The sequence below is a fragment of the Ciona robusta genome, chromosome 11 (assembly GCF_009617815.1).
Source record: "Ciona robusta chromosome 11, ASM961781v2".
In the NCBI taxonomy this organism is placed as follows: Eukaryota; Metazoa; Chordata; class Ascidiacea; order Phlebobranchia; family Cionidae; genus Ciona; species Ciona robusta.
The window spans coordinates 2506917-2524523 of record NC_143245.1 but is presented as its reverse complement, the minus strand read 5'-3'; the positions used below and the strand labels follow the sequence as shown (position 1 = coordinate 2524523).

The window sequence follows — 17607 nt, the reverse complement described above, 5'->3', positions numbered from 1 at the left end:
TTAACCAACCGTAGCTCCGCGACACTTATAAAAGACCGTTTTTATAATGGGTTTAAAACACGACCAGAAAGGGAGATTTGGGTGTTAACGGCATGCCATCTTACCCCAAAGTAAATTATACGAAGTTAGTCACAATTTTTATATGTACAATAACTTGTTTACAATTAAACCAGGTATATACAGTACTGTAGGGTATAAGATGGGGCATCTTTAGTACGTAGTATCCAAATATCCTGATCGTGTTTTAAACACTTATTAAAGATCTATGGAAGTCGTGAGGATGCAGTTTTATAATTCTTTAAATGTTCTTTGTTTACTACCAATTAGGACAAAAAATGAAATAAAAAGGTGTCCTATATTCCCCCACGATGATATAAATAATATATCTCTCGTATACTCCTTATTAAATTAATTTGATATAATACTAGATACAGTAAGAAAGAGAAAGATCAAAACATGGGAGGCGTAGATTCTGTGCATGATGTCAAAACACCGGATCAAGATGACGCAACCGAAATTACCGAATGGGGCAAATTTTTCGGGGAGTTGATACATGAGACAACATCAATGAAAGTTTGGCCAAAAGCGCTGAAGAAGAACGCTCGAGTTTCTGCTAGTGTTGAAACTCAGGTAAATATAAACAAATTTAGTGCAGGGTTTTCATTAGAATTATTATTGCTGATTTCACATATATTTTGTCATGTACATTGGACAGGTTACATGAACTTGCCCACACTCGTAACTGCACATACATGTTGTTTATATAACCGCACATCCTAAACCAGAAAGCTGTATATGCACAAAATGATATAACGCAGAATTCTTAAGTATTGGTCGGATATCTGTTTACACTATAATATCGGTCCAGCGAATGTCCCTGCCGGTAAAACAACTGAAATGAATTTAAATGAGTGGATAAAGCATGTAATTCTCGGAAACATATCACCTACATAATCGACTACAAAGTTACATGCGTGGTTACTCTTAAGCAGGCACAAAGTGTGAAACAGTACACCGTGATATATTGACTGCCGTTGCCCCGCCACGCGAGGGAAAAACTATTTAAATTTATTCAATATGATGGGTCGGAAAATATATCCTCAGTTAGGATAATTAACTTTCAAACGTATAACAGGACTTTATCTATCGGGATTATAAACTTTTGCAATGACCTATAAAGTAAACAAATATATCAATGAATTTTTTCAGTCATAAAACTGCGTTTACCCGATTTATACACGGTGATTACAATTTGTCGCATACAAATACAGTTTTAATAAATGAGTTGACCACGGCTTAAAACAGTTTGTTCTGAATCACAGCCGCCGTGGCCGGAACCCGTCTAGCATACGAAATTACATTGCACAATTTGCATAACTAATTCATGTCTGTGATGTGACTCATTGCGTATATATGATAGCAAATTGGATTCAGCTGTCATGTCAGGTTCAACAGCATTTTAATTCATTATAACTATTTCTTGCTTTATTCGGCACAAACAATACTATACAATACTATATAATACTATATAAGAGGTTGGGGTAAAATGGAACATGTTTTAGTTTCTTCTCTCGTCCCATTTCGTAGTAAACAAAGGTATTTATAATATTATACCTAACCGTGGCCTTTATGAATGCAATAGGGCGTTTTGATTGATTAAAACACGACCGGCAGATATCAGATTTATGTGCTAATAGTATCTCATGTTATGCCCACAGTACTATATACCATATTTTCATATTTTTTGTCATCAGACTCGTTCCTGGACTGTTTGGAAATCGGACAGCAGTTTCCATGTGATATTTGGGGTTTCTACGTGTAAAGATCCAATGAAGTATTTCTTCATGAAACCGAAGCGAAGCAAGTTGAAAAAGTTGAAATTTAAATTAACAAGAGGCAAGGATCCGGTCAAGAAGCCCCCAGACGAAAACGACAAACGAGTTTTTGTCATGGAAACAAATCCTATCGATGGCAAGAACGTGTTAAAGCACTTACGGTCAAACAAATACTTATTTTGCACTGCTAACGGTAATTTGGACATGAGCAAAAATAAAGAAAAGGCAAGCAGATGGGAAATCACAGACGCCCCAGAATCGAGAATATGCACTACTGATTGACATCCACGATTTGGAACTTTTATTTGAAAGTGACTTAACAACTAAATGCATTCCAATTGGTACGTGATACAAACTAAGCTTCATATTTCTCCCGCATAGTCTATATATAACCCAAAAAGTATATATACGCACACGTTTATACGCGTGACCAGCATTGTCCAATTTGGAAATGCCGTTTCGTATCTAACGTTTTGTGCGATGATTAAATTTTAAATGTAAGTATTCGCAAAATGTCACTATTAATGAAAATTGTTCTGTAGATCGAATTTTAAAAATTATTCTTTTTCGTTTTGCTTGGTGATGTACATACATATTGAACTCTCAATAAACATAAAGAACTAAATAGTTAAAAGTGTCACCAGCTTAATAAAGCAGGCACAATAAAGTTTGCAGCAAAACCCAATCACACACCTTAGGTATAAATGGGAGTTTAAATTCAAAATACAAGTCACTTCAGGAATTTGCGTACAGACCACTAACGGCAATACAGAAGTTAAAGCATCCGCAGTTTTTGTAAGAAGGCCTTCTGCATCTACTCGTGACGAACGAAAATAACCCCATAAAACCTGAATTGACCGCTTGTGTAATTTTAGTTGTTTTATTCAGCTACCTATATACACGTTGTATGTTGTATTAAAACTATGTATAGCAGTTAACGAATATATACGTGGGTCTGTGATATATTTGGCGAGGCCACTATGGCTGCTCTATACACATCCCTTCATGTGTTGTTGCGGAAGTAATGCGTTAGAAACAGCTCATCCTCTATATAATAGCGTATCTAAACATTCACGTTTTAAGTCATTAGATGTAGTATACCAGATGCCCGAACGTAGTGTCGTGACGACTATAAGGCTGCTATGTGTGTAAAGCAAATTTTGTAGGAACAAGTCAGTTGCGAAACGTACTGCATGGGAAATACAACGAAGCAGTTGTACTACAAGCTGAGATTTCATTTCATAACTCTGGAACCGTTGCTTTCGTTATTTTACTCATAGCACGCCCACTAACAGTATATAGTGCGCGCTATAGTCATATTTTCTATTGGTAATTAAGGCATTAAGCAGAGGAGTTTAGCATTAAAATTTCTCTTCGAAGACGGATGCGATTGAATTCATTGAAACGTTGATTAGTGATAAATATAAAAGGTCCGCCTACCCAGTTTTAACATATAGAACCGAGGCGGTAGCCTACTTTCCACAGTTTCGATTAATGTTTTTAAATGCAAAGAAAGGAAAACATAGTTTGATCAAAAGTAAATAAACAGAACGACCCGGATTTTGAAATATTACTATATGTAAACCTGTAAAGGCAGATCGGCTAGCTGTTCAGCGGGTTATTACACTTTTTTACAGTGTACATTTGGGTAAGATTAATTAAACATGTAATTTGAGTAAAATAATTTTAACATAGTATTTACAAAATAATATAACCGCAGCCCCACGACTCTAAAATAGCATTGTTAATTGTTTAAAACATGATTGGAAAATATATAGCCTATATAGGATTTAGGTGCTAACGGTATATCCCATCTAACTCCACAGTACTATATATAGCAGAACTTAATTGTAGATCTTTAAATGCTGAGCTGTGATTATTTTGCTTCGAGACGATGCACCAGTTGGTCTTCTCAACTTTACTTGTGATGTGATACAGGGGCCTTTTGTTTCAGTCTTGTTGAAAAAGGTGCTATATACTACTGTTTATACTTTGTTTTTGCATTTTTTGTTTAAGCCTTTTTACTAGGTAATAGTAAGGGTAATACACATGCATTACTAAATGATGATAAACAACCTTTATTTAATACATGTGAGCTATTGTCCATATCAACGCTTAATTTAACAACAGATTATATTTTGGGGACAATTTAAATATAGTAGTGCGGGGGCATTACACAAATATTTTTATAATGCTAAATTTAGATAAAACAGAGATGATGTCACACAAACATGTAAACGAAACAGAAAGAGCGCTTTTGACGTCACAGAGAGACGAAATATTTGACCAATCGAGATGCTGCATGGTGCTTTGTATATGTCCTTGGCATACAAGCATTATTGACAGACTCCAAGCATGGATTGACGATACAAAACTGAAAATGTACCATCGGCCGCCGAAATACGAAATACTTTACAAGTCACGCATGCAGCCGCCTCCAACGTACAACTATGAAGTAAACGCAACGACAGCTAGACAAATGTCAGATGAAAGGGGTCTAGAAGAAGACCAGAGCCGGTCGCCTACCACAAGAACGGGGCATGCCTCAGTACCTGCGCATGCCTTTCAGAATGAACAAAGTTTCCTAAGAGAAAATGCTGTCAGTCGGGATGCTGCCAGTTTAAGTGGAACACGCACAACGCTACAATGTGTTGTTGTAGAAGTACGAACTATTGGGGGTCGAAAATGGCGTCCGAAAAGGAATGTTTCCGGCTCAAGTGTAGAAGTTAAATTGTTTACCACTTTGTGCCCGTGGCTGTTTTGGAAAGATACAATCACATCGAAGTGTTTTTTTAGTTTGCAATCCAACACAGAACTTTACCTGACTCCTGGCAGAAGAAATCGAATTAAAATACGAAGTGGGGTTTTTCCGGCGGTTAACTCGGCGGCAGACCAACGTATTTTCAAACAAGTATATATACCTCTATCCGGGAAAAATGCAATTCAGCATGTGGCTACCCAGAAATATGTAGGCCGAGACTCACGGTATCGCTTGACTTTAGTCCAAGCTCAGTTTGCTCTTGATTGGACTGTGGCAATTATTTACTAAAAAGATTGTGGTAGTCACATTTGAAATAGAATAACTTCGTTTTAACAATGCAATACATAAAAGCTGTTTGGTGCCAATAAAAGGTGTCTTAAAATACCTATGCTGCAACTATTTTGGACCTGCCTTATACAGAAACACGTAATGTGTTGCTACTAAGGCCAAAAACTTTAATACTGTGGGGTGAGATGGTACACCATTAGCACATAATATCCAAATATCATGTTCGTGCTTTAAACAATTAACAACGGTCTATGAGAGTCGTGAAGATACGGTTTTATAATTTTCTAAATGTTTTTTGTTTACTAGAAAATGGGACGAGAAAAGAAAATGATGGATGTCCCTTCTTTCCCCACCGAACTATATTTACATATAAGAAAGGCTATTTAATGTCGCTGCCGAAGTTATATGAAATATAAGTGATTACTGATTTGTATCGGAAGTGGTTTGTGGCTGCTTTAAGTATTTTAAATATATAGTAGGGTGGGAGAAGATAGTACGCCTTTTTATTCTATTTTCTCATCGCACTTATACGCACAACAAACAACATTAAAAAAGTTATAAATCCCAACAGACCGTTGTTGAATGTTTCAAACACAATCAGGATATTTGGATTTTAGGTGTTAAAGGTGTCCCATTTTTCTGCACCCTACTATATAATACCTTTTTTGTTAGCGAATATGTAATGAATTTAGAATGTTTACATATTACATAAACACACATCCACAAATGTTAGGTGGAATTCCACCGTTATTCGAAAATGCGAGAAAATTTCAAAGAAACTGTTTATGTTCAGGCGCAAATATTCAAATGAAACTTACATCAGTTCTATACATATATGCCTCTGCATATACGTTAAAGTTTCAGTTGAATATTTGCGGCCAAAGTGAGATGATGAAACAGAATTGCTGCTTATTATTTATCACGGTGAGATATCTCTATAGCAGGCTGTGGATTTGTTTGTTATTGATATATAGTACAATGGGGAAAGATGGGACACCTTTCCATTTCATTTTCTTGTCCCATTTGGTAGTAAACAAAGAACATTCAAAGAATTATAAAACCGTACGCCAACGTTTCCATAGACCGTTGTTAATTGTTAAAAACACGATCAGGATATTTGGATATTATGTGCTTAAGGTGTCCCATCTTCCCCCACCCCACTATACTGGTTTTGTTTAAAAATTATATTCGGTAAAAACGTGAGGTCTCGTGGCGTGATATGCTATAAAATTGGATTAAGGTTAGAACTATAATAGCTCGTTTACGTTCTTGTAGAAATGCATAAAAAATGTTTAGCGGTTTATATTTCATTGAGCCACTATCATTTTCAATATTTTTATTTATTAAACCTTATAGGACTACAAGTTAAGATGAAACTTTTAATATTGTTCATTTCTTTGAGTATGTTGGTCTTTTCCGCCACTGCTGTGACTTGGCATATGCTGGGGAAGAACCGAGCTATTTATATAGACAGCGGTGAACAAAATGTTAATTATGCCGCAGCAGTTAGTGCCTGCGAGGCCATTAACGCTACACTTGTAAGAGTTAAAAATGCCCAGACCCAAACTTTTTTGGAGGACAAAATAAAAGAGACAAAAGGTAAGTTACTAATAGAAAGCTACAATTAGGTAAGTATTTTTGCAGTACCATTGTGGCGCCTTTCCACATCCGAGTTTTTAATTCTGTAGTGTATTACTTTTGATTGACTAAAGTAGCGACAATATGAATATAGAACTTACAAGGAGCATATCAATTAAAAATAAAACAACAACTAAAAATCAAAATATAAGGATAGATGCTTAAATTTGATAAAGTACCACCAAAGTTTTAAAAAGAACAGAAAAAATGCATAAAATCCAACCGCTGGAATAAAAAATCGGTCGTGCAACTATACATGGGATTCCGTGTAGGAAAAAGTGGCACTCATGTTTGACAGTCTTTAACTTTTAACTGTTAAAAAAACGATTTTGTTTTCGGATTTATTACAACGATTGCTTCTACTTATATACACAAGAAAAAATATAGACTTTTCTATATTTCATTTCCCGATATTTTCAACACGAACTCCTAATTTATTTTAATCTTAAAATGTTCCTTATGCCTTTCAAATACTCAGTGTATAATTGTCTTTTGAAAATGGTCGAGTTTTCAGATTACATTTTCCATCTATATAGTATGGTGGGGAAAGATGTTTTTTTTGTTGGTAAACAAAGAACATTCAAAGAATTATGAAATGGCATCCTCGCGACTCCCATAGACCATTGTTAATTGTTTAAAAGACGATCAGGATATTCAGATATTATGTGCAAGGTTTTCCATCTTACCCCACCGAACTATATACAGGTTATGATATTTGATGATATGCCTCTTTACTACTCTTGCGCATACTTAAACTTTAGATGACTCCCATTAAATGTTGTCTTTTATTTAGCTCCCCCGGATTCTTTCTACGTTGGATTAATACGGACAGGTCCGAAACAAAATGATTTCAAATGGAATGATGCGACACATATAACATCTGGTGAAACACAGTGGTATCCGACTTATGGGGAACCAAATAATGCAAGAGGAGATGAAAACTGTGCTACAATGCAACGCGATTTAAATTGGAAATGGAATGACGTTCCATGTTCCAGTAAATCAAGCTACATATGTGAGCGTCATGTCGGTGAGATGTTTGTAGTGTAATGCAGTGTTATCTACTGCGGATGAATCCGGCCACGTGGCACAATTGGGCAATTGGAGAGGTCCGTCGGTTCTACCGATGTTGCCGTTTGTGTCCTTAAGCAGGACAACAGCAACTGCTTCAACCCCGTAGTCACTTATGGGTTGAATAAATTGTCAACCATACAATATAAACTAAACGAAACAATTACCCAAAAAATAAGACCTACATGGCTCGTAAGCTGGCCCGAAGTGTTTGAAACAGAACACCCGTATTGTAACCGTTGTGGTTTTTCGGCCCCGAGAGGATAAAACAAGTTTCATTCATTTATTTATTCATTAAATTTAATAAGCATGAACGGCGACGTGAATCAATGGGTAATTGGAGCAAGAACAGTTTCCTCAATTGAATAAAAAATATAGTTGGGTGGACCAAGTTGGAACACAGGGTAGGAAAGATTTTTTTAAATGGTCTTTTACGGATGCCCATTCAATAATAGACAAAACATATGTTACAAACCCATACAATAATTATCACCAAAGTTACATATATGGTTACACGAAAGGGGACATGATGAAATAGGATATACCCGTGTTTTTTCCCTCGATAAAAAAGTTGTATAAAACCATAACCATAACGGCCTACTAGAGATATCATATATAATGAAAAGTGATTTGGAAACTTCTAGTGTCACTAAGCCGGGGAATTTTACATAGAGTAAAAAACATACGGTTATTTACCAAAGAATATTCATAATTAAGACTGTAATCATGAAACAGCAAGCCCATTTTTGAAATCGTTATATTTCTAGAGATAACTGCTAATGGATTTTCCGTACAAGCTATCTACTCAAGCGAAAGCTCTAAGATTCTCGATATTATATACAAAATGTGTTTAAGCAGTGCACCGTACAAACTAGAAGCAAGTGCCCGTACACTGGATGAAAAGTTACCACATCGATTTAGTGTGTACACTCTCTATACAGGAGCTTATTTGTTCCGCATAAGATTGGAAAGGATCGACTTAAACAAAGGTTGGGTTACAACCGATATCAAGATCGCATGGAAAGCTTACTTCAATACACCAGTCAAAATTTATTGAATATTAAGCGGTTGTAAATCTATTTAACCTGGCATGGACGACGGGGTTGAATTTAGTTCACCAGTTTAATAACAGTCAAATTAATTTTGCCTAACAAAGGAGAATAACGTTCAGAGTATTATCATAGTACACTCACCTCAGTATACTATGGTATTATCATATTATTAGGTATAGCCTATATTGTCTTCATAATTGCTCTGACGCATGTATAAAGTTTATGCTTCTGATAATCAATACAAGGTTTATAAACATTCCATTTTTTAACGACACTCGTAGGCTATTCATTAAATGCTATTTACTGGATATGTATATAGTAGGGTGGGGGAAGATGGGTCACCTTTAACACATAATTTCCAAATAGCCTGATCGTGTTTTAAACAATTAACAACGGTCTGTGGAAGTCGTAAGAATATGGTTTCACAATTCTTTGAATGTTCTTTGTTTACAACCAAATGGGGAAAAACAAAATGAAAAAGTGTCCCATCTTCCCCCACCCTACTATACATTGTTTCCTTGTATATATATAGTAGTGTGGGGCAATATGGGATACGTTTCATTCTCCTTTCTTGTCCCGTTTGATATTAAACAAATAACATTTTTAGAATAATATAACCGTAGCCGAGCGACTGTAAAATTTTGTTGTTTATTGTAAACACGATCAGGGAATATGGGATTTAAGTGTAAGGGCGAAATATCTCTGATCGCCACGTTTATTATGAAGCAAATAAAGTGTGGGGCAGCTTACGAGTTACCAACTTTGGTTTCACTATGGACGACAGTCAAAAGTTTGGTGGTCGTAATGTTGCACACAGGATAAAACATGGCGCATATCGAATTGCAACATACACGGTAGCCGAAATCGTAAGCTTGCACGAGACGTATGAAAACTCGTCTTATAACGACTTACGTTTTCCTACCAGGCGAAGATATGCACAATTCGTTGGTTGTTCACGCTTGAAATTGCGCACAGAAAAAACAACACTTATTTAGAATTACGAACACGCACATTTGCACACAAGTAAACAATTGCACACCAAGGAAACCAAAGATACCATTTTATCCATTTGCAGGAGCGTTTAAAAACATACGTGGTGATTAAATATAGACGATGTATTGTTTACTCATTCACAACCGAGTAAAAATAAAGAGCTAGCATAACACGGATGGAAAGCCATTTTAAAATTTTCGGCAGAAGGATAAACTGAGTATTGAAAGTTTCAATGTACAGTGTACATGAACCAAAACTGTGAAATTAATTACGCCAATTTCTGTCACTAACAAATATCAATCGTTGTCAATTGCGAAGCATGCGTATCCTTGTGACGAACCGAGTGTAATTTGAAACCAAATAACAAAAGGAAATGACGGGCGAATAATATAGACAGAAATCGTTATATTGTTTAAAGATGATTATTGCAATAAATGCAGAATTTAACTGGTTGCCATGGAAGAACAAGAATTACAGCATGGTTTTGTAAAGTTAAACACAACTGCAGATGACAAAGTAAGTGGAGACATGTCTTCTGAGAATAATGGATTGAATAACGAGACAGTTGAAAACGGATTTGCATTAGAAACAAATTCGGCAGCTGTTGAATCCAGTAATGAGTCACAAATTCCTATTGGAGCAGTAGTTCATATAATAATTGATGAGTCAGAACTTAAAAATGAAGACAAATTTATCGACAAAACTAAGAAAGAGGATATACAGGAACAAGATAATGAAGTACAAATGTTAAAGGAAAAAAATCCAGAAACAAAGATTTACCATGTGAAACTTAACGAGAGAGAAACCAGTTTAGTTAAAAGAGATAAACAACTAATTGATGTTATAACAGTCAATACAACGACTGAAGATGTGACAACAATAATAGCGGAAATAGGGGAAGATGGAGAAGATGTTGTAGTTAATATAGAGCAAGGACAGGAGATGACAATACAAATTAATGATGTAGATCAAGAAGAGACAAACGAAGAAGTAAATGATCAACAAGAGATAAATGACAAAGTAAATGATCAAGAAGAGACAAATAAAGAAGTAAATGATCAAGAAGAGACAAATGAAGAAGTAAATAATCAAGAAGAGACAAATGAAGAAGTAAATAATCAAGAAGAGACAAATGAAGAAGTAAATGATCAAGAAGAGACAAATGAAGTAGAAAACAATCAAGTAGAGACAAATGAAGAAGAACATGATCAAGAAGAGACAAATGAAGGAGAAAATGATCAAGAAGAGACAGTCGAAGAAGTAAATGATCAAGAAGAGACAAATAAAGAATTAAATGATCAAGAAGAGACAAATGAAGAAGTAAATGATCAAGAAGAGACAAATGAAGAATTAAATGATCAAGAAGAGACAAATGAAGAAGGAAATGATCAAGAAGAGACAAATGAAGAAGTAAATGGTCAAGTAGAGATAAATGAAGAAGAAAATGATCAAGTAGAGACAAATGAAGAAGAACATGATCAAGAAGAGACAAATGAAGGAGAAAATGATCAAGAAGAGACAGTCGAAGAAGTAAATGATCAAGAAGAGACAAATGAGGAAGTAAATGATCAAGAAGAGACAAATGAGGAAGTAAATGATCAAGAAGAGACAAATGAAGAACAAAATGATCAAGAAGAGAGAAATGAAGATGAAACTGATCAAGAAGTGACAAATGAAGAACAAAACAGACACGAAGAGACAAATGAAGAAGAAAATGATCAAGAAGAGACAAATAAAGAAGTAAATGATCAAGAAGAGAGAGTCGAAGAAGTAAATGATCAAGCAAAGACAAATGAAGAAGAAAATGATCAAGAAGAGACAAATGAAGAAGTAAATGATCAAGAAGAGATAAATGAAGAAGAAAATGATCAAGAAGAGACAAATGAAAAAGTAAATGTTCAAGAAGAGACAAATGAAGAAGTAAATGATCAAGAAGAGACAACCGAAGAAAAAAATATTCAAAAAGTGACAAATGAAGAACAAAATAAACAAGAAGAGACTAATGAAGAAGTAAACGACCAAGAAGAGACAAATGAAGAAGTAAATGATCAGGAAGAGACAAATGAAGTAGAAAATAATCAAGTAGAGACAAATGAAGAACAAAATGATGAAGAAGAGACAAATAAAGAAGTAAATGATCAAGAAGAGACAAATGAAGAAGTAAATGATCAAGAAGAGACAGTCGAAGAAGTAAATGATCAAGAAGAGACAAATGAGGAAGTAAATGATCAAGAAGAGACAAATGAAGAACAAAATGATCAAGAAGAGACAAATGAAGAAGTAAATAATCAAGAAGAGATAAATGAAAAAGAAAATGATCAAGAAGAGACAAATAAAGTAGAAAATAATCAAGTAGAGACAAATGAAGAACAAAATGATCAAGAAGAGACAAATGAAGAAGTAAATAATCAAGAAGAGATAAATGAAGAAGAAAATAATCAAGAAGAGACAAATGAAGAAGTAAATGATCAAGAAGAGACAAATGAAGTAGAAAATAATCAAGAAGAGATAAATGAAGAAGAAAATGAACAAGAAGAGACAAATGAAGAAGTAAATGATCAAGAAAAGACAAACGAAGAAGTAAATGATCAAGAAGAGACAAATGACAAAGTAAATGATCAAGAAGAGACAAATGAAGAAGTAAATATTCAAGAAGAGACAAACGAAGAAGTAAATGATCAGGAAGAGACAAATGAAGTAGAAAATATTCAAGTAGAGACAAATGAAAAACAAAATGATCAAGAAGAGACAAATGAAGATGAAACTGATCAAGAAGAGAATAATGAAGAACAAAACAGACACGAAGAAACAAATGAAGAAGAAAATGATCAAGAAGAGACACATGAAGAAGTAAATGATCAAGAAGAGACAGTCGAAGAAGTAAATGATCAAGAAGAGACAAATGAAGAAGTAAATGATCAAGAAGAGATAAATGAAGAAGTAAATGATCAAGAAGAGACAAATATAGAAGTAAATGATCAAGAAGAGAAAAATGAAGAAGTAAATGATCAAGAAGAGACAAATGAAGTAGAAAATAATCAAGTAGAGACAAATGAAGAACAAAATGATCAAGAAGAGACAAATGAAGAGGTAAATGATGAAGAAGAGACAAAGGAAGATGAAAATAATCAAGTAGAAACAAATGAAGAACAAAATGATCAAGAAGAGACAAATGAAGAAGTAAATAATCAAGAAGAGATAAATGAAGAAGAAAATGATCAAGAAGAGACAAATGAAGAAGTAAATGATCAAGAAGAGACAAATGACAAAGTAAATGATCAAGAAGAGACAAATGAAGAAGTAAATGATCAGGAAGAGACAAATGAAGTAGAAAATAATCAAGTAGAGACAAATGAAGAACAAAATGATCAAGAAGAGACAAATGAAGATGAAACTGATCAAGAAAAGACAAATGAAGAACAAAACAGACACGAAGAGACAAATGAAGAAGAAAATGATCAAGAAGAGACAAATAAAGAAGTAAATGATCAAGAAGAGACAGTCGAAGAAGTAAATGATCAAGAAGAGACAAATGAAGAAGTAAATGATCAAGAAGAGATAAATGAAGAAGAAAATGATCAAGAAGAGACAAATATAGAAGTAAATGATCAAGAAGAGAAAAATGAAGAAGTAAATGATCAAGAAGAGATAAATGAAGAAGTAAATCATCAAGAAGAGACAAATGAAGAAGTAAATGATCAAGAAGAGACAAATGAAGAGGTAAATGATGAAGAAGAGACAAATGAAGTAGAAAATAATCAAGTAGAGACAAATGAAGAAGTAAATGATCAAGAAGAGACAAATGACAAAGTAAATGATCAAGAAGAGACAAATGAAGAAGTAAATGATCAGGAAGAGACAAATGAAGTAGAAAATAATCAAGTAGAGACAAATGAAGAAGTAAATAATCAAGAAGAGATAAATGAAGAAGAAAATGATCAAGAAGAGACAAATGAAGAAGTAAATGATCAGGAAGAGACAAATGAAGTAGAAAATAATCAAGTAGAGACAAATGAAGAAGTAAATAATCAAGAAGAGATAAATGAAGAACAAAATGATCAAGAAGAGACAAATGAAGAAGTAAATAATCAAGAAGAGATAAATGAAGAAGAAAATGATCAAGAAGAGACAAATGAAGAAGTAAATGATCAAGAAAAAACGAATGAAGAAGTAAATGATCAAGAAGAGACAAATGAAGAAGTAAATGATCAAGAAGAGACAAATGACAAAGTAAATGATCAAGAAGAGACAAATGAAGAAGTAAATGATCAGAAAGAGACAAATGAAGTAGAAAATAATCAAGTAGAGACAAATGAAGAACAAAATGATCAAGAAGAGACAAATGAAGATGAAACTGATCAAGAAGAGACAAATGAAGAACAAAACAGACACGAAGAGACAAATGAAGAAGAAAATGATCAAGAAGAGACAAATAAAGAAGTAAATGATCAAGAAGAGACAGTCGAAGAAGTAAATGATCAAGAAAAGACAAATGAAGAAGAAAATGAACAAGAAAAGACAAATGAAGAAGAAAATGATCAAGAAAAGACAAATGAAGAAGAAAATGATCAAGAAGAGACAAATAAAGATGTAAATGATCAAGAAGAGACAAATGAAGAAGTAAATGATCAAGAAGAGACAAACGAAGAAGTAAATGTTCAAGAAAAGACAAATGAGGAACAAAACAGACACGAACAGACAAATGAAGAAGAAAATGATCAAGAAGAGAGAAATGAAGAACAAAACAGACACGAAGAGATAAATGAAGAAAAAAAAAATCAAAAAGAGACAAATGAAGAACAAAATAAACAAGAAGAGACAATTGAAGAACAAAATGATGAAGAAGAGACAAATAAAGAAGTAAATGATCAAGAAGAGACAAATGAAGAAGTAAATGATCAAGAAGAGACAGTCGAAGAAGTAAATGATCAAGAAGAGACAAATGAAGAAGTAAATGATCAAGAAGAGACAAATGAAGAAGTAAATGATCAAGAAGAGATAAATGAAGAAGTAAATGATCAAGAAGAGACAAATGAAAAATTAAATGATCAAGAAGAGACAAATGAAGAAGTAAATGATCAAGAAGAGACAAATGAAGAAGAAAATGATCAAGAAGAGACAAATGAAAAAGTAAATGATCAAGAAGAGATAAATGAAGAAGATATTGATCAAGAAGAGACAAATGAAAAAGTAAATGTTCAAGAAGAGACAAATGAAGAAGTAAATGATCAAGAAGAGATAAATGAAGAAGAAAATGATCAAGAAGAGACAAATGAAAAAGTAAATGTTCAAGAAGAGACAAATGAAGAAGTAAATGATCAAGAAGAGACGACCGAAGAAAAAAATAATCAAAAAGAGACAAATGAAGAACAAAATAAACAAGAAGAGACTAATGAAGAAGTAAACGACCAAGAAGAGACAAATGAAGAAGTAAATGATCAGGAAGAGACAAATGAAGCAGAAAATAATCAAGTAGAGACAAATGAAGAACAAAATGATCAAGAAGAGAGAAATGAAGATGAAACCGATCAAGAAGAGACAAATGAAGAACAAAACAGACACGAAGAGACAAATGAAGAAGAAAATGATGAAGAAGAGACGAATAAAGAAGTAAATGATCAAGAAGAGACAGTCGAAGAAGTAAATGATCAAGGAAAGACAAATGAAGAAGAAAATGATCAAGAAGAGACAAATGAAGAAGTAAATGATCAAGAAGAGACAAATGAAGAAGAAAATGATCAAGAAGAGACAAATGAAAAAGTAAATGTTCAAGAAGAGACAAATGAAGAAGTAAATGATCAAGAAGAGACAACCGAAGAAAAAAATAATCAAAAAGAGACAAATGAAGAACAAAATAAACAAGAAGAGACTAATGAAGAAGTAAACGACCAAGAAGAGACAAATGAAGAAGTAAATGATCAGGAAGAGACAAATGAAGTAGAAAATAATCAAGTAGAGACAAATGAAGAACAAAATGATCAAGAAGAGACAAATGAAGATGAAACTGATCAAGAAGAGACAAATGAAGAAGAAAATGCTCAAGAAGAGACAAATAAAGAAGTAAATGATAAAGAAGAGACAGTCGAAGAAGTAAATGATCAAGGAAAGACAAATGAAGAAGAAAATGATCAAGAAAAGACAAATGAAGAAGAAAATGATCAAGAAAAGACAAATGAAGAAGAAAATGATCAAGAAGAGACAAATGAAGAATTAAAGGATCACGAAGAGACAAATAAAGATGTAAATGATCAAGAAGAGACAAATGCAGAAGTAAATGATCAAGAAGAGACAAATGAAGAAGTAAATGATCAAGAAGAGACCAACGAAGAAGTAAATGTTCAAGAAAAGACAAATGAGGAACAAAACAGACACGAACAGACAAATGAAGAAGAAAATGATCAAGAAGAGACAAATGAAGAAGTAAATGATCAGGAAGAGACAAATGAAGTAGAAAATAATCAAGTAGAGACAAATGAAGATGAAACTGATCAAGAAAAGACAAATGAAGAACAAAACAGACACGAAGAGACAAATGAAGAAGAAAATGATCAAGAAGAGACAAATAAAGAAGTAAATGATCAAGAAGAGACAAATGAAGAAGTAAATGATCAAGAAGAGATAAATGAAGAAGAAAATGATCAAGAAGAGACAAATATAGAAGTAAATGATCAAGAAGAGAAAAATGAAGAAGTAAATGATCAAGAAGAGATAAATGAAGAAGTAAGTCATCAAGAAGAGACAAATGAAGAAGTAAATGATCAAGAAGAGACAAATGAAGAGGTAAATGATGAAGAAGAGACAAATGAAGTAGAAAATAATCAAGTAGAGACAAATGAAGAACAAAATGATCAAGAAGAGACAAATAAAGAAGTAAATAATCAAGAAGAGATAAATGAAGAAGAAAATGATCAAGAAGAGACAAATGAAGAAGTAAATGATCAAGAAAAAACAAATGAAGAAGTAAATGATCAAGAAGAAACAAATGAAGAAGTAAATGATCAAGAAGAGACAAATGACAAAGTAAATGATCAAGAAGAGACAAATGAAGAAGTAAATGATCAGGAAGAGACAAATGAAGTAGAAAATAATCAAGTAGAGACAAATGAAGAACAAAATGATCAAGAAGAGACAAATGAAGATGAAACTGATCAAGAAGAGACAAATAAAGAACAAAACAGACACGAAGAGACAAATGAAGAAGAAAATGATCAAGAAGAGACAAATAAAGAAGTAAATGATCAAGAAGAGACAGTCGAAGAAGTAAATGATCAAGAAAAGACAAATGAAGAAGAAAATGATCAAGAAAAGACAAATGAAGAAGAAAATGATCAAGAAAAGACAAATGAAGAAGAAAATGATCAAGAAGAGACAAATAAAGATGTAAATGATCAAGAAGAGACAAATGAAGAAGTAAATGATCAAGAAGAGACAAACGAAGAAGTAAATGTTCAAGAAAAGACAAATGAGGAACAAAACAGACACGAACAGACAAATGAAGAAGAAAATGATCAAGAAGAGAGAAATGAAGAACAAACAGACACGAAGAGATAAATGAAGAAAAAAAATCAAAAAGAGACAAATGAGAACAAAATAAACAAGATGAGACAATGAAGAAACAAAATGATGAAGAAGAGACAAATAAAGAAGTAAATGATCAAGAAGAGACAAATGAAGAAGTAAATGATCAAGAAGAGACAGTCGAAGAAGTAAATGATCAAGAAGAGACAAATGAAGAAGTAAATGATCAAGAAGAGACAAATGAAGAAGTAAATGATCAAGAAGAGATAAATGAAGAAGTAAATGATCAAGAAGAGACAAATGAAAATTAAATGATCAAGAAGAGACAAATGAAGAAGTAAATGATCAAGAAGAGACAAATGAAGAAGAAAATGATCAAGAAGAGACAAATGAAAAAGTAAATGATCAAGAAGAGATAAATGAAGAAGATATTGATCAAGAAGAGACAAAT

The 17607-nt window shown here is 33.3% G+C and overlaps 3 protein-coding genes across 3 annotated transcripts; all 3 read left to right on the top strand.

The window, feature by feature from the left end:
* The first annotated feature begins 428 nt into the window (after positions 1-428).
* On the top strand, positions 429-2469 carry LOC149727823 (uncharacterized). Its single transcript, XM_089889268.1, has 2 exons — positions 429-630; positions 1755-2469. Exons 1-2 carry the CDS (start codon positions 457-459, stop codon positions 2115-2117), a joined length of 537 nt encoding a protein of 178 aa, XP_089745394.1. The 5' UTR covers positions 429-456; the 3' UTR covers positions 2118-2469.
* Positions 2470-3645: 1176 nt separating this feature from the next.
* LOC149727822 (uncharacterized) lies at positions 3646-5995 on the top strand. Its single transcript, XM_089889267.1, has 2 exons — positions 3646-3803; positions 4040-5995. Exon 2 carries the CDS (start codon positions 4051-4053, stop codon positions 4882-4884), a length of 834 nt encoding a protein of 277 aa, XP_089745393.1. The 5' UTR covers positions 3646-3803; positions 4040-4050; the 3' UTR covers positions 4885-5995.
* A 1037-nt stretch (positions 5996-7032) lies between these two features.
* On the top strand, positions 7033-17189 carry LOC149727821 (uncharacterized). The gene has a single exon (XM_089888382.1). It carries the CDS (start codon positions 10095-10097, stop codon positions 17187-17189), a length of 7095 nt encoding a protein of 2364 aa, XP_089744508.1. The 5' UTR covers positions 7033-10094.
* The last annotated feature ends 418 nt before the right edge of the window (positions 17190-17607 follow it).